At 37.9% G+C, this 23,293-nt stretch overlaps 1 protein-coding gene across 2 annotated transcripts in view; it reads right to left on the bottom strand.

Annotated features, from left to right (window-relative positions):
- The window catches only part of ZFAND3 (zinc finger AN1-type containing 3), a 337,147-nt gene that overhangs the window by 41,227 nt on the left and 272,627 nt on the right, over positions 1 to 23,293 (bottom strand). For both annotated transcript variants that reach the window (XM_032339812.1, XM_032339813.1), the window contains exon 4: positions 15,951 to 16,016. In XM_032339812.1, the coding sequence (XP_032195703.1) occupies positions 15,951 to 16,016 (66 nt within the window). The remainder of the gene's footprint in view (positions 1 to 15,950; positions 16,017 to 23,293) is intronic.

Here is a 23,293-nt window from a genome sequence, read left to right as displayed (position 1 = left end):
GAGAAGCAAGATTAAGAAAACCAAGAGAAAGATATACTTCTCAAAGTCACATGCCCAAGCCCTCTAATTTCTGCTCCTTGACCACAAACTTCAGTCCATGAGCATGAGGGTTTTAAGACTCTTAGAGTGCTAAGACTGGTCTTGAACTTCTGTTCTATCTTTTCCAGTATTTCCAAAAAAACTAAGATCAGCCACATTTCATTTTCATTTATCCAAAGAGGGGGAAATTTGAGAGAATCCATGAATGATCTATATTTGTCTATAATTGTGTGTAAGATAGGCATACTGTTTTCATTCTTCCTTAGAACGCTCATTTAAAAATTAAACTGCCTAAAAATATGGATTAAGTCTTCTACCTAATCTGCAGTTACATGAAGCCCAGAGATTTTCAAATCATACCTTATAAAACTACAGTTGACCCTTAAACACAAGTTTAAACTGCTTCAAAGAGGGTTTACTTATACACAGATTTTTTTTTGGCAGCAGGGGGAGGATACATCGCACTGTTAATGTATTTTTTCTGCCTTATGATTTTTCTCAGATTTTTTTTTTCTCTCTGACTTGCGTTATTATAAGAATTATATATAATACATGCGACATACAAAATATGTTATCAATCAAATGTTTATCTTATCATTAAGGCTTCTTCTGGTCAACACAGGCTATTAGTAAAGTTTTGGGGAATTCAAAAATTACACCCAGATTTTCACCTGGGGGTGGGGTAGTGCCCCTGACCCCTGTGTTTTTTAAGGTTCAACTGTATACAACTGTCCCGATCAACCGAATAGTACATGTGATTATAGCCATTTCTTTCTACCATTTTTAATATCTGAAAAGGCCTGGAAGAAGGAACAGTCCGAAGTCTTCAAATAATAATGGGACACCCCTAACCCTAAACATGGGTCTCCAAAGCATGAAGGACTTCCATAAGGGTTAAACCTGATCTGATCATGAGGCTCTTGAGAGGAAGACTGAAAATACTTTTTTTTTTTTAGATGACATCATCATTTTTTTTTATTATTTTTATTAACATATAATGTATTATTTCCCCCAGGGGCACAGTTCTGTGAATCGTCAGGCTTACACACTTCACAGCACTCACCATAGTACATACCCTCCCCAATGTCCATGACCCAACTACCCTCTCCACCCCCTACACAGCAACCCTCAGTTTGTTTTCTAAGATTAAGAGTCTCTTATGGTTTGTCTCCCTCCCAATGAAAATACCTGTTCTTTATGGAAGAACACTGAGTATGGAGGTAAGGTGGGAAAATGGGTAAAGAACAGTGAGACACTATTTCAATTTTTTTGGCTTTTTGTTAAAAACAAATACAATAAGTCAAATATTCCTATGTCCATCATCTCACTCTTATAAAGCTTAACTACTCTCCCTGTGAGCGTTCTTAACATCCAACTGTTCTGCCTGTCTGGCTAATAACACAAGCCTCCAGGGGCAGGGGCAGAACGGACTGTATTTAGTACTCCACTGGTGCTCAACAACAAGTATCATCTCTGTCACAGGGAATAAGTCCTTAATGATGGTAATCTTGCAATGAGAGACTGTCATCTTGCGGGCTGTGGTCCAAGTTTAATGTAAGGAAAAAATGTCTGAACATTCATATTTTGCTATTTTAAAAAAATCTGCTTGAATGCATAATTAAGTAGATGCTAAGATTAAATAGCTGATTTGTTTTTAAACTTTTTTTCCTTCTAATTTAGCAACAGCTTAATTCAGCTCCTGTCTCTACCTACTGCTTCGTTTCTTCCACCCAAGATCTAATCTTTTGGCTCATTATTCCTAGGGTAAATCCTCCAGTTTATGAATAAATACTTCTGTGCTGCATTGTTATTCTTCCTCAAGCGAGGCTAAATGGACCTAAAGTTAGAACTTAACATATTATGATAAAGCTTGCCCAGAGAAAGCTTTGTCTGTCATTCTATTTATTGATTTTCCTGAATGAATACATTAGGTATTCCTTCTTGAGGGCTGTATCAGGGCTCATGCAGGTACTGCCAAGTATACAGAGAGCTGAAGAGAGCTGCCTTGAAGAAAATGGCTTGCAAAGTTAAGAGAAATAATCCCATTTGTAAAACAAGCAGGAAAATTAAAGGCAAAGAATTCTGCATAAAGTTATTATGAAAACTCTCCTTAGCCCATATTTGAGACATGAGAGAAGCAGTGTCTAACATTTTAACCTCAATTCAATGGCTTTGCTCACCAGCACTCTTCATTAAAAGAATCAGTATTTATGATAACATCCATGCTGTGCACCTCAATACCAGGAAGTCACGTATATATTATAATATCAACGTCTACTTCGCAACCTAGCAAACTGTACTGTGGCTTGATTTTAAGAATTACACACTGAAAATTTTAGTATAACAAAGGCAACTTACTGAAATAGGGATCTGGATTCAACAAACACACACAAATACACACAAGGTCAATGTGGGGGGTGGGGGTAAAAAAAAGCCAGTGAACTGGGGTGGGGGGGTAAAAAGTGAAAATTTGATGTAATTTTCTCGCAACTTTTCGGTAAATCTAAATTATGTTTAAAAAATTATATTCCAGGGTAGTGGTACTTGCAGATAACTAGCCAGAGTGCCTGCTGAATTCTTTCCCAGAAATGTTGACATTACTTAAGTCTGATGGGAAAGTGCATGACAAGATGGTGGTAGCAAGTAATCAACAGTAAAGTCAACGCTCATGCTTTCTCCAGGTTTGCAGTGAAGTCAACACTTACCTGGAAGTATACTTCAATGATTAGTCAGAGACCTTTTTACATGTCACTCTCTTAGTCTATACTTCTTCCAATCCCAGTAAGGACCCATTTTTAATGTCATCAATTACTGCAACTGCTGTTCCAGGAAAGATGATGACCAAGACCTCAAGATGTGATCTTAATCTTCTAGAAATGGATTTATCAACAGGAGCCCAAAGAAAAAGTAGATCCGAATCCTTGTCAGTTACAGGAACTATTAGTTAATGCCAAGCTGGAAAACACTGTGCAGCAGCTAATACCTCCCATTCAAATCAATACTACTCAAATTTCCTTCCCAGCCCAGCTTTCTTTTAAACGCCACCCTACATATTTGGACATATACTTCAAGCTGTAATAATAACAACATCTTCAGAAAAGAGTTGTTCAACATTCTCTTACAAAAAACAGTGCCCAATATATTTTTTCAAGTAAATACTGGCCCACATTCAAGGTAAAAATCTTAAAAGGCTGTCTGCTATATTCTCTTTCTTTATTCCTTGCCAAAGTAACAGAAAAATTAACACAGTCTGAATTAAATGCCCCATTTTCTTGCTTATATATGTATACATTTTTAATAAGTTTTGATGGGGTGGATGGATGCGGGCAATGCATAGCATGTAACTAATTCCCCTGTCCACTGGGCTAATAGAGATGTGGTTTATTTAAAATTCCGAGTTGTGGTTCTGCTATTTGGGAATGGCTTTCCGAAGCTCTGTGGGTGGATACTGGTAATGAAACAGAGAATCCAGAACGGCAGGGAGCATAAGGCCAAATAAGCTTTTACAGCAGTGTATGTATGCACTAAAAATAATTATACATATGTAGTGGGAGGCTGGTTAACTGAGCCCACAGAGGCACTTGGTTGTTCAGATAACTAATCACAACAAGAAAGGCCCCTGTGACAAAAATGTTTCCAAGGTTAAACTGTCTGTTTTTTAATCATAAAGAACTGAATTTATTGGTTAAAGTTCTTTCATGTTGTTGGTTTGAACGTAAAAGCCAGTCTTTTTATCAAAATTTTAACCACAAGAAAACTATCAACCTTCGATGGTTCCTAAACTGTGAATTGACCTAGAAAGAAGAGAAGTTCTCAATTATAATACAGAAGCTTAGAGAAGAGTTCACAATATAAGGTTTGTTGTATTTTGCTTTTGTTTTGTTTTTTAAGAAGTCAAGCTTGTGAAATCTCTCTCTACCAATACACAAGTAAAATTTTTACTTTGAAAACTAGTCCCAGGGGTGTCTGGGTGGCTCAGTGGATTAAAGCCTCTGCCTTTGGCTCAGGTCATGATCCCAGGGTCCAGCAGGGAGCCTGCTTCCCTTCCTCTCTTTCTGCCTGCCTCTCTGCCTACTTGTGATCTCTGTGTGTCAAATAAATTAATTAATTAACTAAAAAAAAATTTTTTTTAAATTTAAAAAAAAGGAAAGAAAGAAAACTAGTCCCAGAAACAAAACAGAACAAAAAAGAAGTTTGATTTTCCCTGTTCTGATGTCCAGTTTTCTTAAGAGTTCTGGGCTTCCTGTCTTTCACTACCCTCATGTATCAAACAAGGACTGCTAACAGCTCTCCCCATTTGCCTTGACTTGCCTGATCTCCACCCTGCAATCTGCTTGGCCTCGGGGGCCTCACCACCACAGTTTCTGATTCCGAGTCTTTTTCTAACCAGACTATTGGAGCTTGGAGTTCTTTCTGACTTTCCTCCACACTCCTTCATCATCAGGTACCTTCTGTTCACATCTCTAGTACCTACTGAACATATATATCAGGCACTATGTCAGGTGCTTTAAATGCAGGATCTCATTTCTCTCAGAACAACTTTACAGTTAGATCTGTCATTTTACAGAGGAGAGAATCAAGGCTCACAGAGCAGCCCAACAGTTTTTCCTCTTACGTGGTTGGGAAACTGGAAGGGGAACCCATACAGTCTGCCTCCAGAGCCCACCATTCTAAACCACCGATCTCTATCCTTCTTTCCTCGTTCTACCTTCAGTGGACCCCCATTTTCTGCCCTGTTTCTGACTTTCTTTGCATGCAGTGGCTGCCACTACTGCAGTCATCAAGTTTCAGCCTCAACCCATTCCCACTACAATGTCTAGAAATTAAAAATCTTTTGTTGAAAACATTTTTAGAAATCCTTTGTTGATTATGTTAAACACATACAATAGTATTATAATATTGTTATATATTTATATATAGTGTTGATTTTGTTAAACACACACAATTTTATTTATGGTTCAGTCTCCAGGTTATTTTTGTGCTTTTATTTTAGTTGGGTCTGGGAAGGGGTCAAAAGAAAAAATGTTTAGTCCTCTCAAACTACAAGTTATCTGAAATTAAGTCAGGACTATGATTTATGATTTAGTTACCAGTGAAATACAAAAGGAAAGAGTAGCTTCAAATAGAAAGTTGTGGTTTTTAGGAAATCCATGGGATGGAGAGTATACCCCAAGCTATCTATACATTAAAAAATAAAATCGCTTTATCTGTATCTGTATCTCTTTCCTTATACTCTTGGAGACAACTAATACCCCTGGGTTTCTGCCTCTAAGTAATCTTGCTTGTGTATCTCTTCTATTTCTCTGGTAATAGTTTCTATTTCTTTCTCCTTCCATGTACCTTTCATTCGTATATTTTTTTAAAGTTTTTATTTAATTCTAGTGAGTTAACACACACTGTAATATTAGTTTCAGGTGTATGATATAGTAGTGATTTAACGATTCCATACACCACCTTGGGTTCACCACAACAAATACACTCCTTAATCCCAATCATGGCACCCTCCCTTCTGGTAACCTTCAGTTTGTTCTCTAGAGTCGAGTCTGTTTCTTGATTTGTCTTTTGTCTCTCTCTTTCTCTCATTTTTTCCTCTTTGCTTGGTCATTTTGTTTCTTAAACTCGATGTACAAGTGAAATCATATGGTATGTGATTCTCTCAGACTGATGTTAGCATTATACATTCTAGCTCTACCCATTTCATTGCAAATGGCAAGATTTCACTCTTTTTTATAGCTGAATAATATTTCATTATATATGTGTAGGTATACACACACACACCACATTCTTTATCCATTCATCAATCAATGGACAGACACACTGGTTGGGTTCCATAATTTGCCTACTGTAAATAATGCTGCAATAAACAGGGATGCATGTATCCCTCTGAATTAGTGTTCCTGCATTCTTTTTGGGTAAATACCCAGTGGTGCAAAAGCTGGGTCATCCTTTCCTTTCCTTTGTATTTTAACAAGGGCAAAATATTTCCCTATTTTTAAAAAATTAACATATATTATTTGCTTCAGGGGTACAAATCTGTGAATCATCAGTCCTATACAATTCACAGCACTCACCATAGCACATACCCTCCCCAGTGTCCAATCACCCAGCTACCCTATCCCCGCTACCACACCCCCACCCCATCCAGCAACCCTCAGTTTGTTTCTGGAAATTAAGAGTCTCTTATCGTTTGTCTCCCTTCTGGGTATCTTAAACAACTCCATGTCAAGAAATGCCTAACTCCATTTCTCTTCTAATCACCACTACTTACTGGTTTTTAATGTCTCCCCTAAATCCTTACCTGAATGACTTCTGTCTCTTGCCCTTGTTTCCTGGTTGTTAAGTCCCTCCTTAATGACCTCATAGGCTTTGGTTTCACACCATGGCATACTAACTTCTTCCAGGTTTCCTGATGATATTCTGATAGCCATAGGCAACAATTTCCTCAGTCCTCATACCTCCTGGCTCGTATTCTCTTACCTCTTTCAGACCCTGTATGCAGCCTTCTCCTTTCTTTAAGGTTCTTAACTCACTGGATTCTTTTTCTCTCGCCCACAATCCCAATTACAGTCCTTAGCAACTCCTTGTTCTTCTGTGTTCATTCCCTTATCCACTTTCAGGCCCTTAATCACTGCTTCTAGATTAATAATTCCAAACTAGACCGATATTTATAATTTTCTATAGGACTATCTATAATAAACCTAAAATTTAGCTCATCAGAAACTGAAAAGTTTCAGTTTTTCTTCCTACTCTTTCCTTGCCATCAGCCATATCTTTCTTCCCTCAGTTGCCCAGTTTTCCAACTTTGCATTCTTTCTTCAGCCAACTTTAATCAACTATTAAATCCTACTATTATTTTAAAACATTTTTCTCCAATTTATATCTCTTCCTCCATTCCACTGGCCACTACAGAGAAAACTCTCTCTCTGGAAAAAAAAAGGGATAAGCAGGAATTGGTAAGTCAAATCACTACTCTACATGCAAAAGGAAAAACATACCCAAGACATTTTACAGAGTTGGGGCACCTGGGTGGCTCAGTGGGTTAAACCTCTGCCTTCAGCTCAGGTCATGATCTCAGGGTCCTGGGATCGAGCCCCACATTGGGCTCTCTGCTCAGCGGGGAGCCTGCTTCCCCCTCTCTCTGCCTGCCTCTCTGCCTACTTGTGATCTCTCTGTCAAATAAATAGTAAAATCTTTTAAAAAAATAATTAGCATAATTTCTCCTCCCTGTCTTCACTTTAAAAAATAAACATTAGCTATGTTTCTTGCTCTCTACAGCTTTAGTAATATTATAGGATATTATAGAATTAGTTATATTTATGTTTCTGGACTTTTTATGCCATAAGCTGCCAGGGGCAAGACACATGCTTATCAGTTCTTTAGCATGTTCCTACGGTCACAGTGGTCTTTTAATAAAGTACTGGCCTGGCTGACTAACTAGTTTCTCAGCTGGTCCTATATTACACATAAGCAACCACTTCTGAAAGTGTGATCTATATCCATGACAGCAGGCAATACAATAAGATTCCAGCTTTAATCGGCCATGATTATGAAATATTTAAGACTGCACACGGGGAGTGCCTCAGAAGCAGACACAGGTATGAGGAATAAATGCCAGCCCACCTGGTGGCAGAACAGACAATAGGAGACTGTCTCTTCAGATAGATGAGCAAGCATGAAAACGGATAACATGACTTGTCTTGGAAGCAAGCAGCACTATGAGGCAGTAAAAACCCATCAGCATACATCATCCTATCACGGCTAGTGTCATTCCCAGCCTCTATTAGCCTCGCTGCATCAGCGCAAGTCCCAGACACTTTATCCTGTTTATAATTGCTGATGAGCAGTAATAAGGCCTCCATGCCTCAGCTCTGTCCGTTCCACTTCGGTACCCACCTATTAGGTAATAACTTTTATTTACAGCCTTGCTTGATGCGCTGTTCTATTAGTACAGCCAGGAACTGAGTAGGGCGAAAAAAAGTCTCCTTAATGGGCAGTATCATTGCAAGGCTCGGCTGATTTATAATGCAGCTCTGTGGCTGCTCTATCACGCTCCTTCTGGTAAGACTGCTTCAGGAAAGCTATGTTTCTAACATGCTGCCCTCCGTCAGGCACCTACCTATGTGCTATGGAGCAGCACCTGAAACACCCCCAAATCCAGAAGTTCCAAAGACGGAGAGGGGTAATTAAATTCCCTCGATATCCTTTTCAAATAGTGTTGGCTCAGGCATTTTGCCCCAGTGGAGCAATAGAACAGCTAATGTAAGTTCAAGGTTTTTCTCCTTGGTAAGAGTGCAAGCTGTGATAAAATAAAATAAATGACCACAAATGCAAAAAGAAACAAACCCACAACCTGCCCCCCAACACACACACCAGCTGTAACTGCATTCAAGGATGTAAGCAAACTGAGTCTGCACAAAGCATGTGCACCACGAGTGGCTCAGCACCAAGCCTAGCCTCCTCATGTATGCACATCCAAAACAGCAGCAGGCCTCATCACACTTCCTTTTCCTTTTAATAATGGAGAGTATTTTTATCCATTGAGAGCAAAAATGCCTCCTGACAGACTGGCACCCTGGCTTGATCATCACTTAGATCAGCCTTTTTTCAGAGAAGATACTGCTTCTTATGAACAAGACTCAAATCCTCTAAAACAAGCGTCTGGCTTCAAGTCCAGCAAACATACACATTACATATCTAGCTGTCCTATAATGTAACCACATCAATTGGTGGCAATGGGACCAAACTCTCATTTACAGGTAAGCTCTCCCCAATCCTTTCTGAAATCTACACATCATGTGAGGTGATTTTGAAAATCATCTATTATCTACATATTGGGTATCAAATCACATCAAAGCATCTATTTATACAGTGCCTCATTACCTCATTCTTTTCTTTAATATAACCAACAAGTCAGGCAGGTGAACATCTTTACAGAAAATAAAAGCCAACACAAGAAGAAGCATTTAGCAGAGTATTTCCTTTCTCCAGTTGCCCACCTACGTGCCAAAAACCATCCAGTATCAGTAAACAGCCATTAAAGGCATACCATGGTAACCTATGACTTGTTTTCTACAGTAAAACACAGGAAGGCAGACCTTTTAGATTACAGAAATGTTTGCAATCTTGCCAAATATTTGTTATCCTTTTTGTCCCCTGCTCCAGGAATCCAATGAATTCTTTTAGGACCCAAGATGAGTGCATGAGGTAAAACATTTTTTTAATCCTTTTTTCTTCACCATGATAGATTTACTATTTTGATCTTTCTTCAATGGTTACATTAAATGCTAATAAAAAATGAAAGGTTTATATCTTCCCTAATAGTCTCCTGATGGGAACTTGCGTATTACATAAGTAGGTCAAATTTCTAATTTTCTGTCTTAAATGCTGATACTGCAGACCTGAGGGAAAAGCTATACCTGAAGGACCAAGGAGAAAGAATGAAACAGAGAACTGAATTACACTTGAACTCATACCCAAAGTCTTGTCTCTTTAAAGCACCAAAGCATCCCTTATAGAAGGGTCACGTAACAGTACGCAATATTGACCCATACAGCCAGCTGAGAAGTTTCCATGAATATTGACTGACTCTACCAGGAGATAAAACACACAACTCTAAGTATTTCTCAGATGTACAGGGCCACCTCTGATTTAACACTACCACCCTTTTGCTTCTGAATCAATTTAAAAGATCTTATATAAACCTCCTGGTAATATAAGCAACCATGAAACATTTCCTTTTAACTGGCTTCTGAACATGGATGTGGAAAGTGTACAGTACATCAATCTTCTCCTAACTCCAGCTGAAAGGGGGTTTCTTCCCTTGTCTTTGTAAGAACAGCCAATAACATAAGCAGCTTGTCTGAAAGAAGAGAGTCAAGAAAATGCTGGCGGGGTGGGGGTGGGGGCGACAATGAGCAATACAAATGTATCTAGTTCATGTCACTGTTCATCATACTAAAAGAAAAACAGGTAACTCCAAAGGATTAATATGAGCTTTTGAAAGAAAAGGAAAAGGAATAGAAATGGAAAAAAAAGAAAAAAGAAAAAAGAAAAATTTTAAAAGCAAGGGATATACAGTTAAAAGGAATTAACATCCTTCTTATAACAGAGTGGAACTGATGATACTTTCTGGAAAAACCTGCCTTGATGTTTAACGGGACAGTTTCTAGTCCCATCTGCTTTCATCTCAGGCAATACTACAGCTCCCTTATGGCCCCACAAATGGTTATTTTACTTGATAGTCTACTAATTATAATCACTATTTTTAACATACACACAGCATTTAAAACCCTAATTTTTCAATCGTATCAGAGAAAATATTATTTATGCAACATACTTGCTGGAAAAAGAGTAAAAGTAGATATAGATATGGTAAACCAAAAGGCTATTGACAGTCTCATCAAGTCTGTAAACTTGCTTATGTCTTTTTCCTTATTTTAACTTCTGAAATAAAGGGACTGACTACAGGGGTGCCTGGGTGGTTCAGCTGGTTCAGCAGTTGACCGGCTCAGGTCATGATCCCTAGAGTTTTGGGATGGAGCCAAGAATCAGGCTCCCTGCTCAGCAGGGAGTCTGCTTCTCCCTCTTCCTGTGCTGCTTCCCCTGCTTGTGTTCTCTCTCAAATAAATAAGTATAATCTTTTTTTTAAGGGACTATTAAAATGAAAACAACAAAATAAAGGCACATAAGAGTGATGAACTAGGAAAGGCACAATTTCCTTTTTTGATATGCTAAAAAGTCTTCATATATTCAAGGTAGGGCCCAGAGCAAAGAATTGTTTAAAGCCCCTCTTTGAAGAAGTAGGGTCCGTGAGTTAGTCACTGTTCAAGGGTCCTAGTGGAAACACATTTTTCTCCAAGAACATTTCAGACAAGACATGGTTCTGTCAATTACAGCTTACAATTTAAGGTTCATCAACATCAAGCGCCAACAAATGAAACACAAAACAACTTATTTCTTTTGCTGTAACTCTCTGTTAAAAAAAAAAAAAGTCTTATGAAGAAAAAGTTAGGTCTTTAAACAAGAAATCCTATGAAAATGGAACAAACTTCCTTCCTGTCCCACAAGGCACTTTAAACACAAAATTAGGACCTCATATATTCATCTAAACATCCAAATTATCTTCAAAATACAGTTATCTGATGGAGATGACCATAGCTTGGACTACATTCTGGCTTAAGGCGTAACTTGATAAAAAAGATGAAGGACAAAAGGGAATCTTCTGGCAGTCTGTCGCGAAGGAAAGTGAACTCTTTTCTTTCACAATATACTCATTCTTGGCAGGAATGTTGTGAGAATTAACAAGGGAACATGTGCAAAACATTCTGAGCTTTTGCAAGAAACATAACCTCTCTCTAGTAATCTGAAGGTATGAAATGCTTTAACTCTCACATTCTAACCAAAAGCAACCTGAGACTTGGCAGCACTTCTCTCTCAACTCTTTGCTCACTGTAGATACCCTGAAGCTCGACAAAGCCACACACAGCTTCACTTCATTTTTCTCTGCTTAAATACCACAAAGATTACAGTGCGTTCTCCCCTGCCCCCCACCTAAAGATTACAAAGAGTTTAAATGTTAATAGTGCTATGTGGCTAAAAGCCAGCATCTAAAGAAAAGCCTTTCTCACCTAGCTCACAAATACAAACTGATCTTTCATTTGCCATTACTGCTCCTTTCTGCAATCTGCTTATTAGACGCACAGTTCTCACAAAGCAGTTTCTTAAAAAGAGTTCCCACTCTAATTTTGATGGTTATAGACCAACCACTCTAAAGCTCTGTCCACCTTTCTAAATTACAATACCCTCTAATCAAAAAGTAGTCACTTGAAAAATAAAGAGACATAATCAACCATTCAGGCCTTAATGTATAAAGACCATGTAATAATGTGTCTAATGCTAATCTTAATATCTAATTGTCAAAGTACTAAGTACTTTGTACTAAAGTACAAAGAAATGACCTATTTGAGGTCAATTTTCTGAGTGTACATGCATTTCTAAAATACTTGACTACATTCCTTTAATATTATATATATTTCTCTGTGAACTTGCTGGTTTTAAACTATGTGCATAGACTAATATATAATTATGAAATAAGTTTGGAAAACAGAAATTTTAAAAGGCTGAGATGAAGAGCTTTTATTATTTTCTCCCCATACCTCAGAGACTATTATTATATGCCCTTCTTCAGAGATCACTCATTTAAAGAACCACTTGAGGGGCACCTGGGTGGTTCAGTGGGTTAAAGCCTCTGCCTTCAGCTCGGGTCAAGATCCTAGGATCCTGGGATCCAGCCCCACACTGGGCTCTCTGCTCATCAGGGAGCCTGCTTCCTCATCCTCTCTCTCTCTCTCTCTCTCTCTTTCTGCCTGAATCTCTGCCTACTTGTGATCTCTGTCAAATAAATAAATAAAAATCTTAAAAAAAAAAAAAAAGCACAACCACTTGATTCTAGCCTGAGTATCCTTTTTCTAATATAACATCATCATCATTATTATTATTATTATCTTTAGAGATGGAAGTCATAGGGGGACTAGAGGAGTGGGAGAGGGAGAGAGAAAATCTTAAGCAGGCTTCACATCCATCCATGGATGGATGTGAAGTAAATCATGGGACTTGATCTCACGACCCTGAGATCATAACCTGAGCCAAAATAAAGAATCAGACACTTAACCAACTGCACCATCACCCAGGCGCCCCTATAATGTCATTATTATGCTAGGAGCTGCTTTAGGTCCAAACTTGTATGGACAGATTGGCTGGGAAGAGTTGGTATAGCCTAATACAGAGGGTCTCACTCTACAGCTCATAAGAAATAACATGTGGCTGTATGGTAATTATTTACTGATCACCTACACCTGAAGCCCACGTCCGAGAGCTCTTTAGGAGAACCGAAGATATTCTTTAGTTGCGATACCCACTATGGCAGAAGCACCACAGGGCATGTGTTAGAAGCACTGCGCCCTACTCTTGAAGACTAGACCTAAAGAAAAGAATACAAGATACTCCAGCAACACAACAATAAGTAACTGGTGGTGATTCCCACCCCCCCCCCCACCAAAATAATGCCCAGAATCCCTACAATGGGCAACCTTCTCATTCCAGGACAGAAAGATGGAAACAAAGACAGTCAACCTGTGATTCTCAAAGCAAATCACTTAATTTATCTCTGAAAGTGATGAAGCTCTGTCTTCTGAAGTCAGGACCCTTCTGTGTAAGGCAGAAGCCATTTGGTTAGTTTAAGAAGCCTGAGGGGACACAGGCAGGCTTTCGAAAAGAAGTACCACACTAGGAAATCTCTACTTTCCTTCAGGCTTTTTGGGAGTGACCTGCACAGTGCATTAATCTCCTTCCAAGCCAGAAAGTCTCAATCTCTTTTTAGTTAAGAGGTATTATATTCACCTAAAAGGAGGCCTGGGAATGTGTGATTGAGAACTCAATGCCTCCCTCATCATGTGCATTCTACCCTCAGTTCCTGATATAGTACTGACATGCAACAAAAAATGTGATCAACAGTATCAGTTAATGAAACTAGATAACGGCAATCCATTCTGTTAAAAATAACTTCTATTCTACTCTTCTTTCTGCCTAAGATACATATTAATGTGATACCAACACCATCAACACCACACAGAATCTTTAGTGATTAGTATGGTAGCAGGCCCCATTATTGAAGATTATGTGAGCTTTATGTCTATTATTTCTCAAATCAAACCTATGAGAAAGAGTTTTCATCCCATTTTTCAGATGAAGAACACATTTTTAGATGTTAACTTACTTACCCCAAATCACATTTTGTTAAGTGGCTAGGCTAGGATCTGACATCAGATCTGTTTCTAGAACTCAACATTTTTAAACCACTTCACAATATGCAGTGTTTCAAAATCCTGTTTCTCTTTCTCCATATTTCACCAATGATATGTTTTTCCACTGACTGGCTGGGAGTATAAATGATTACAGTAAAATGTGATAAGCAGTAACATTATGTGGTGGGAAACAACACAGGCTTTAGCATCTGAGAGATCTGTGTCCAACAAAGTGATGGTGACCAGAGGAAAGGTGGGTGGTGGTATGGGTGAAATAGGTGATGAGGATTAAGATAATACTTAGCAGGATGAGCACTAAGTAATGCAGAGAAATGCTGAATTGCTATACTGTACACCTGAAACAAATGTAACACTGTATGTTACCTATATTAGAAATTAAATTTAGAAACTTAATAAAAGAATAAAAGATTTGTGTTCAAGTCCTGACTCTACTGCTTACTAGCAATATTACCACCCCAGAAAAACTTAACTTTCTGAGTGCCCATTTTTGTCATCTACAAAAGAGAAATAATTATCTTGCAGAACCGTTCTGAAGATTAAGGGAACATGTATATAAAACATATTGAATGGTGCCTGGTAATTTAGTAAGCATGCAGTAAATACTGTGATTATTTTTAGATAAACGAAATTGTATGGGAGCAGAGAGAGGAAAGAAATCTGCCTAGAAAATGAAGGAAAAAAGCACATGATATTCAGGAAGGGTTCCTACTAATATCAGTGTCTACGCTGAGCACATGAGTCTCCTTTCTAAATCTCTCTGATGACCCAATGTACTTGAAGCCCATTCCTTGACTACCTCAACATGTTAGTAGTGCCAATGGTAGACTCTACTCTGGGAACCAAGACTGGAAGAAAGGAATGAAGAAAGACTAAGTATACTGGTGCATGTTAAGTGCTGGGCCCGAAATCAAAGGGCTCTGAGTGTTTTCAAGCTTCTGGCTAGAGTGGGTATAGGAAGCTGGCTCTCTTAACTTCCCACTGATCAGTCAGGATGGTCTTACCCAAGGGCACAGCTTTCTTCTATCTCAACCAGAACTACCCAGGAGAGCTCAGGTACTGGGCACAGGAAGGATGAGAGCATGGTAGTACAATCTCACATACTCCCCGCCCCATCTCAAAATTGGTAGAGAAGAGTAAAATTAAATTCCTTAGAGTTCAATGCCTAGACGTTACTCTGAAACCATGCAAGGACAGGCCCTGTTTCAGGTTTAACATCAAAACTAGGAGCATTTAAAGGGACTGAGGCTTAGTTTAACTTTGTACACAGAAATAGTTTGTGTTATTTCTGTTGGGGAGTTAAAAGGACTTTTTAAGATATGGAAAAGATTCTGTGACCTCTGAAAAAAACAATATACTTAGTTTGACTCTCCCAAATAAAATTTTTAAGATATTTAAAAATTTTTAAGATATTTTAAATTTAAGGCAGCATTACTAGAAAAGGCAAATAATGTTTAAAATAAACTAAGCTACAGACTAAGGGAGCAATGGGCATTACGACTGTTCTTTAGAAAGCTACAATATTCATGACTTCATGTTTAATAAAAATGTCACATAAGCACAGATGTGTGTTTGGGATTCTATGCACCTAAAAAGAATGATTTCAGCATACCCCTCAGCTTTAAGATGAATGGGAGAAAATAATTTTCTAAAACTATTAGGATACTATAATTGTCAAGTTAAAACATTATCTGTACTACAAAATTTCTTTCACCCTGCAGCTCCACTATTTAAATAATGTTTTTGTAGTAGGTCCAAGACTTAGACAAATTAGACACAGGCCAGAAACTAGGCAATTATCTGTTTTACTGTTTCATGTCTTAACAATACTCTTCAAACATTAAGTAGATAAATTTTAATGTCCATCTTCTTGGTTCTAGCTGCCAGCATTAACTCAACTTGACCTCAAAGAGCACAACTCTGACCCCTGTTCACTCCACCTTACTCCCAATACTTAGCACATAATACACCACTTGACAACTGATGGAAGAAATTAGAGAGTATCCTGGAAAGACACCATGTTAAAACCAGTAGCTAATTTCTATGAGGAATCCAGATAAGAATGAATCCAGATAAGAATGATGTACATACCTGTACCACAGGATCTTTTGGTTGGTGTGATTAACGAGACATGAGCTGTGTCTGTGCATGGCCCACCTAGAAACAGAAAGGCAGGCACGTCAGTCAGGACATATCTTCTACATGCCCAAAGTTGCTATCTTGGATAAAGAGGAACTGAAAACAAAGCAGGGATCAACCTGAAAATATGCATGAAGAGGAGCAACAGGAAAGAAGGAAGTGGCTGGTGGAGGTGGTAGTGGAAGGTTAATTCTAAGGACCCTATTTCAGTTCAGCTATTTAGACCATAGGTCCATATTCTTTCTATATCATAACATGCTTTTCATAAAAAACAATGGAGTTTCATAATGTTCAAGAGTTGAGGATAAAATTTTAATTAGAATTCCAATCCACATGAGAGGAAACTACCAGGTAAGTTTGGGGGGATGAGTTTTTCCACAGAGCAAAAGCAGGAGCACTCCCTCTGAAGTTGATCTCAGTGGTCATCCCACCTTTGAATTAATTGCAAAACTAGCCTTACTTAAAGAGGGGAAACTCCCTAAGGAACAAAACACTGTTTTATAAAAAAAACTAAGGATCATTTTAATATATAAAGAAAATTACTGAACAAGGAAGACTATCTAGCTTAATTGTAAAAATATGATAGGAAGAGAGGCCTTTTATGGAATCTTTGTGAGCCCAGGTATCTGGTAGATAAGCATAAGTCAAGAGTATACAAGAGATACAGTCAGTTACTGAGTGAGGGCTTGAAAAGCAGTAATTTCACTCTCCAGAATCAGGACCACCAACAAATTCTTAAGTTGATACTGATATATACTCCAACCGTCCCATACTGGAGACCATGCCCTACCTTCTAAAATAGGAAGTTGCTGTATAAACATGAATACCAGTGTTTCTCGACATGCCCTAAGAGGGCCAGTGAGGATGATCGTAAAGGAATAAAACACACAAGCAAATGTTACAGTATTTTGAAAAGGTTCCTCAGGTGATGATGATTGGCAAAGGGAAACATGATTTCTTGGCATACTTGTATGCCAACTATGACGACTTCTGATCACATAAGTTACCCATTAGAAAAAAAAAGAAGAAAGAGCTCTGAGCCTTATTCTTAGAGTTTTGGGTATTGAGACCCAGAGATTCCACCTACGAAGTTCATTAGTCCACTTTATCCTACACCAAGGATGTAACAGCAGCTAACTTTAGTGGGTTTAAGACACCAAGGGGAAAAAGGAAAAGGAAGGAAAAACCAAGTTGAGTGTATTGTTACTGTCAAAGAGTACTTAGAAAATCCTACTCTGTGCCACCACATGGGATAGTCTCATGCTCAGGGAGCTTCTAATCCTTTTAGGAAGGCAAGATTTGTGTACACAAATAAAGAACAATACATGACAGTAATAAAGAGTTAAATGTGGGGACGCCTGGGTGGCTCAGTTGGTTAAGCAGCTGCCTTCGGCTCAGGTCATGATCCCAGCGTCCTGGGATCGAGTCCCACATCGGGCTCCTTGCTCGGCGGGGAGCCTGCTTCTCCCTCTGCCTCTGCCTGCCATTCTGTCTGCCTGTGCTTGCTCTCTCCCTCTCTCTCTCTGATAAATAAATAAAATCTTTCAAAAAAAAAAAAAAAAGAGTTAAATGTGAAATGACCAAGTGCCAAAGAATATGGAACAAACAATAAATGCTAAATGTAATCAGGAAGAACAATATTCAATGTTGGACAGCATCTCCTAGAAATACTTCTCAAAAATTTGAAAATGAGGCAAGAATTTTCTTGAGGCAAGAATAAACGGAAAGTTAGGAAGGCCATAGAGAGCAAGGTGTTTCAGTTGAAAAATTTTTCCACAGTCATCACAGTCACTAGAGAAAGCTTAACATACTGAAATTCCAGAGTCCATTGGAATTGTGACATTAAAAATAGGGAACATGAAGTGACAATGAACTGTAGGAAAATTTGACACAAATTCCATATCTATTAAGAACTCTCTGGATAATGACTTCTACAGATACATAAAAACACGTTGGCTTTTTCCTCCATATGAGGTTTGTGATTTGGGTTTTTGTCGTTGTTAACTGAAGCATTCTTGTTTCTAAGGAATTACAGGCTGTTATAAAGACTTAATTTAAAGTCATGCAACTACCTCCTACTTGCTGAGTAATCCGGGATAAGTTTAACAAAAAAGCAGGGATAGTAAATTGCCTATAAGCCACAGTGTTGATGAGACAGTCTGTACAAAAAGACTTCCTAAAGTATAAAGCTTTATATTATGTGACACTTTATCACCAGATTTTATGTTCCCAGGAGCCAAGACCCACCTTGTCATCTATTCTTGGGTTATGACTATGTGAACAGTGGACAATTAATCGTGTTTATTAAGTAACCACTACAAGCTGCTTAATGAAATCAGGAGAGTAATGTGTCTTTTAAAAAAAAAATCTTTTTCTTTTAATTGAGGTATTACAAGAGGTGCCTGGCTGGCTCAGTCCGTAGAGCATGTAACTCTTGATCTTGGGTTCATGAGTTCAATCCCTGCATTGGGAGTGGTTTACTTGATTTAAAAAAAAAAAAAAGAAAGAAAAAAAAAAGTTCAAGAGGTATTACAGAAAGCATGAAATACTACAATGAAGTGCACAAATCTTAAATAGACACACTGAAGGGTTTTAACGTATATGTATTTGTGTAACAACCATCAGATAAAAATATTAGAATATCGCCAGAATCTAGAAAGGTCAAAGGGGCATTTTCAAAATAGAGATTTCCAGACCCAGACTCTGGAAATTTTGATGCAACAGGTGGGCGTGGGCAAAGAACTGATTTTAAAAACATCTGAACACAATGTAAATATTAACAGCCCAATCAGTTCCAATTTCTGATAACATTTTCTTTAACTCCAAGCTTAATATCTGGCCAAGATCACTGAGTACCTACAACATCATGAGCTGCAAGGAGCACAAGATTCCATAACTATCAGAATACATTTTTAAAAGGACATAAAATAATTCATCCAGTAAAATTATGAGAGAAGGGAGGAATTGGTCAAATCAAAGCCCCTAAAGAAATTTAGCTGGGACTCATGAATTAACACTACCATATTTACAAATGTAATCTTTACCTCAATCTGTGGCTACAGAGTGGATGGTTTTTAAAATTCCTAATGAATGAATTTCTGTAGGTTTTGGCAAATACGCAAGTAACTTTAAGGCTACCCTGCACATCTCAATATGCATCATCATGAAAGTGTTCTCCAGAGAGCTTGTTAAACTAACAACCCTATCCAATGTATTCACTACATTACAGAAAAGTACAAATGGAACCACAGTTGAGGCAAAACAAATTGACAGCATGAGTAACTAGCAGTGATAATATATCCTAGCTTTGATAACTAGACAATATTATAAACAGAAAGCTTGGAATTAAGTTTGGTCTGGAAGACTATAACCTATGAAACTCTTTAAAATCCAGAATGGATGCATATGAGCACTGCACATATATTCTACACTAATTGTGCTGTCATACAAAATTCCTATACTCCCAAATAAAAATAGTTATCACAGGAGATTATATCTACTTCTACACAATTATAGATCTTCCTCAACTTACAATGGGGTTATGTCCCAATAAAGCCATCATAAGTTGATTAATTGTAAGGTGGAAATGCATTTAATACACCTAACCTACTAAATATTATAGTTAGCATAGCTTATCTTAAGTGTGCTCAGAACACCTCCATTAACCTACAGTTGGGCAAAATCATCTAACACAAAGCCCAAAGTCTTGAATACCTCATGTTATTTATTGAATAATGTACTGAAAGTGAAAAACAGAATGGTTGTGTGGGTACAGAATGGTTCTAAGTGTATGGCTGTTTACCCTTGTGAAGGTGAAGCTAACTGGAAGCTGTTCTCCCTGTTGCTGCCCAGCACCATGAAAGGGTATCATACCATATACCATTAGCCTAAGGAAAGATCCAAATTTAAAGTTCGCCCAAGAAAAGATCCAAATTCAAAGTTCAAATATGGTTTCTACTGAATGGATATGGCTTTCACACCATCCTAAAGCCTAAAAATCTTAAACTGAACCACTGTTAGGTCAGGGATCATCTATAATTCCAAATCAATTCTGTTAAAATGAAAACAGAAAATTAAGAAACACTCAAGGGGAACCTTTTCAAGTTTTTGTCTACATACAACATGGGTGCCATGCAGGTATAGCAAACAAAATAATTTGGGGAGTTGATATAAGAGTCAAAGTCAGGGCACTTGCTCTATCAAGGAATGGACTTGGCTTTTCTTTACTGAGCTTTCTAATGCCTGATGGTAGCAAATAGTCCAATAAGTCACTGTAAACCCTGCTCTAATTTTGGCCCTTCTTCCTCTTTGCAAACAGGAGGGTAGACAGAGCTAACAGCTGAAGAGCAAGGTGAGGAAGCTTCTTCATAATTGCATTCTATAAATGAATGTAATGAATGTGTATGTGCATGTGTTTTATGTGTTCAGTGTGATCACAGTTCAGAAAAGAAATATATTTCTAAGCACAGAACTATTTACACCATTACCCTGTAGTGTATGGTAGTGGCAAGTGAGTTTGGAAAAAAAGTTCTGGGTTTTTAAGTATTAAAAAAAAAAAAAAAACTAAACCCACAGTTAAAATTCCTTATTTAATGAAAGGCTCTCTGGGGATTCTGAACCAAATGATATTAAGATTAAGCAAATGAAACTAAATTTTAGGCAATTACTATGAGTTCTCTTTGCTTTCTTTTGCTAAAGTGTATTAAATATCTTTTTTTCCCCAAATTTCTTCATTATCTGCAGATATTTAATGACAGATTATCATTTTGCATTTGATGTTATATTCAAGGACTTTTTCCTAAGTTTCAACAATTTAGATCCTGAAATTTACAAGCAAATAATGTCTGTGGTAGTTTGTGGTTTGTGACCAGAAGTCAGAATACACTGTTCTGTCTTCTAGGGATGTTTCTATTCTTGTATTAAAGGTGTCATACATTATGTAGCACTATGGATTGCATTTGCAATTCCACGTGAGAGGCATGAAATATAATTCTTCAGCTGTATTTCCAACAAGAAGTCTTTATAGCATTTCTAAAAGCATAGTGGATTTTCTTGGAGAAACAGTACTAATTTCAGGCCTGTACAGTTGAAGACAGGGGGCAAATCTGCATACTAACTTCACTATAACCTGCAAATCCAGAAAGACTGAACAAAGGTATCCATTAACTACCGAACGCTCATATTTCAAGCTGAAGTGGCAGAATTCTTAAATTTTCTGTCAGCCTCCTATGGAGTTAATGGTCAAAAAAACCTCGGAGCCTACCCATGTAGTAGTCAGTCCCACAGACTGGTTGAAGACTACGACTCAAGGAGGAAGCGGAGAACACAGTTCTGGAAGCAGCTGTGTTTAGGATGGCAATCATCTTAGGCACTCCATATCTAAGGCTAAGTAAATACAGAAAAACAGTATTTCTCCTTAACCTTGAAAATAATAGAGATCAACAATCTACCCAGAAAGGTTTTCTTAAAACAGCTATGATGACTGGTTATTTTTGGTTCCTAGATCCACAGGGTTCATTGGCTGCAGTTTAAACACGGGTTAAAGCACAGCAATTAAGAAAAATGGACTGTCAAGGAGTCAGTCAGCTAAAAACTGCCAGAAGTTCAATAATCAAACAAATATTCTACTATCAGCTCTTTCATGGTAACTGGAAAACATTAATACACAAAAATAGCCATTCCTTTGCAGACTCATAACACTTCACTATTCTTGCTTAATTAACATGACATTTACATAACAGTATCTAATTAATTTCCAACTAAAGGCACCATGGGCTAATTAGAAATGCATCATCCTTTTTAACCAGCTTCAATTCCACTCTCTCATAATCTGCACACTGTTTACCACGCAGCATCTCACTTCTCTAGGCTCAGTGTTCAAAAGGTGTTTTTTGACAGCAGATTCAAGAGGTACAATTCTCCTCCCTCTCAAGAAATTTATAAAATCTTATCAAGAGGTTTTTGATTAAGCAACTTAAAAACCAAAACAAAATATGGGGTGCCTGGGTGGCTCAGTCGGTTAAACCTCTGCCTTTGGCTCAGGTCATGATCTCAGGGATCCTGCGACTGAGCCCGCATTGGGCTCTCTGCTCAGCGGGGAGCCGGCTTCTCCCTCTCTCTCTCTGCCAAATAAATAAATAAAATCTTAAAACAAAAACAAAAACAAAGTAAACAACAACAACAAAAACCCAAGCAAAACAAAAACCAAAAACCAAAAATCAAACCCTATGTGACGGAGGCAGTAAAATAAACTCTACACTGTCTCCGGATATGGCTATATTAAGAATGTAAAGCTATCTTCTTTTTTTTTTTTAAGATTTTATTTATTTGACAGAGAGACAGTGAGATAGTAAACACAAGCAGGGGGAGTGGGAGAGGGAGAAGCAGGCTTTCCACTAAGTGGGGAGCCTGATGTGGGGCTCAATCCCAGGACCCTGGGATCATGATTTGAGCTGAAGGCAGATGTTTAATGACTGAGCCACCCAGGCGCCCCATAAATCTTTTTAAAAATATTGGAAGAATCTGTATTTCAGGGCACCTAGGTGGCTCAGTTAGTTAAGCATTTGCCTCTGGCTCAGGTCATAATCCCAGGGTCCTGAAATGGAGCCCTGCGTCATGCTCCCCCCTTAGCTGGTAGTTTGCTTCTCCCTCTACCTCCCCCACCCAGCTTGTGTACTCTCTCTTGTTCTTTCTCTCTCTCTCAAGTAAATCAATAAAATCTTTAAAAAAAAAACAACTGTATTTCTTCAGTAGCAAAAGATTCCTTCTTTAAAAGCCTTCAATACATACATGGAGACATAAAATAATAAATGGTTAAGAAATAAACAGTAAGAAATGAGTATCAGGAACAGATCAAAATGCACTAGAAAATAAGTCATCTCCTTCAGAAAAGAAAAGGTGATCTCCAACCTCATCTTAAATGTGCAATTCATGAACTGTTTTAATAAGAAAGAACACACTTAATCTGTCTACATAATTGAGTTTGAAAAGAACCATCGATTAAAAACAAGAATACATAAAGATATAATGAGTGGGAATCTAAGTTTACAGAAAATCTTCAGCACAGATAATAGCCCTCCCATTTCTCCAAATGAAACTACCAAATTAAACCATTTACAAAGCTTGTTACAGAATCCAAGTGTTACTTTCTCAGTTAGAAGTTCTAATCCTGACTTATTGCATGATCTCTCATACCATTTAGATCTAAATTAGGGATTCATGAGGAGGAGATTTTCAAAGTGGGTCAGAAGTTGCTACTGGTAGCTATCTGTTTTGCTCATAAAGGGCTTCTCAAC

Source organism: Mustela erminea, chromosome 4 (assembly GCF_009829155.1).
Source record: "Mustela erminea isolate mMusErm1 chromosome 4, mMusErm1.Pri, whole genome shotgun sequence".
NCBI lineage: Eukaryota > Metazoa > Chordata > Mammalia > Carnivora > Mustelidae > Mustela > Mustela erminea.
Note: the sequence above shows the minus strand (reverse complement) of the source record. Positions and strands in the feature narration are given on the sequence as shown.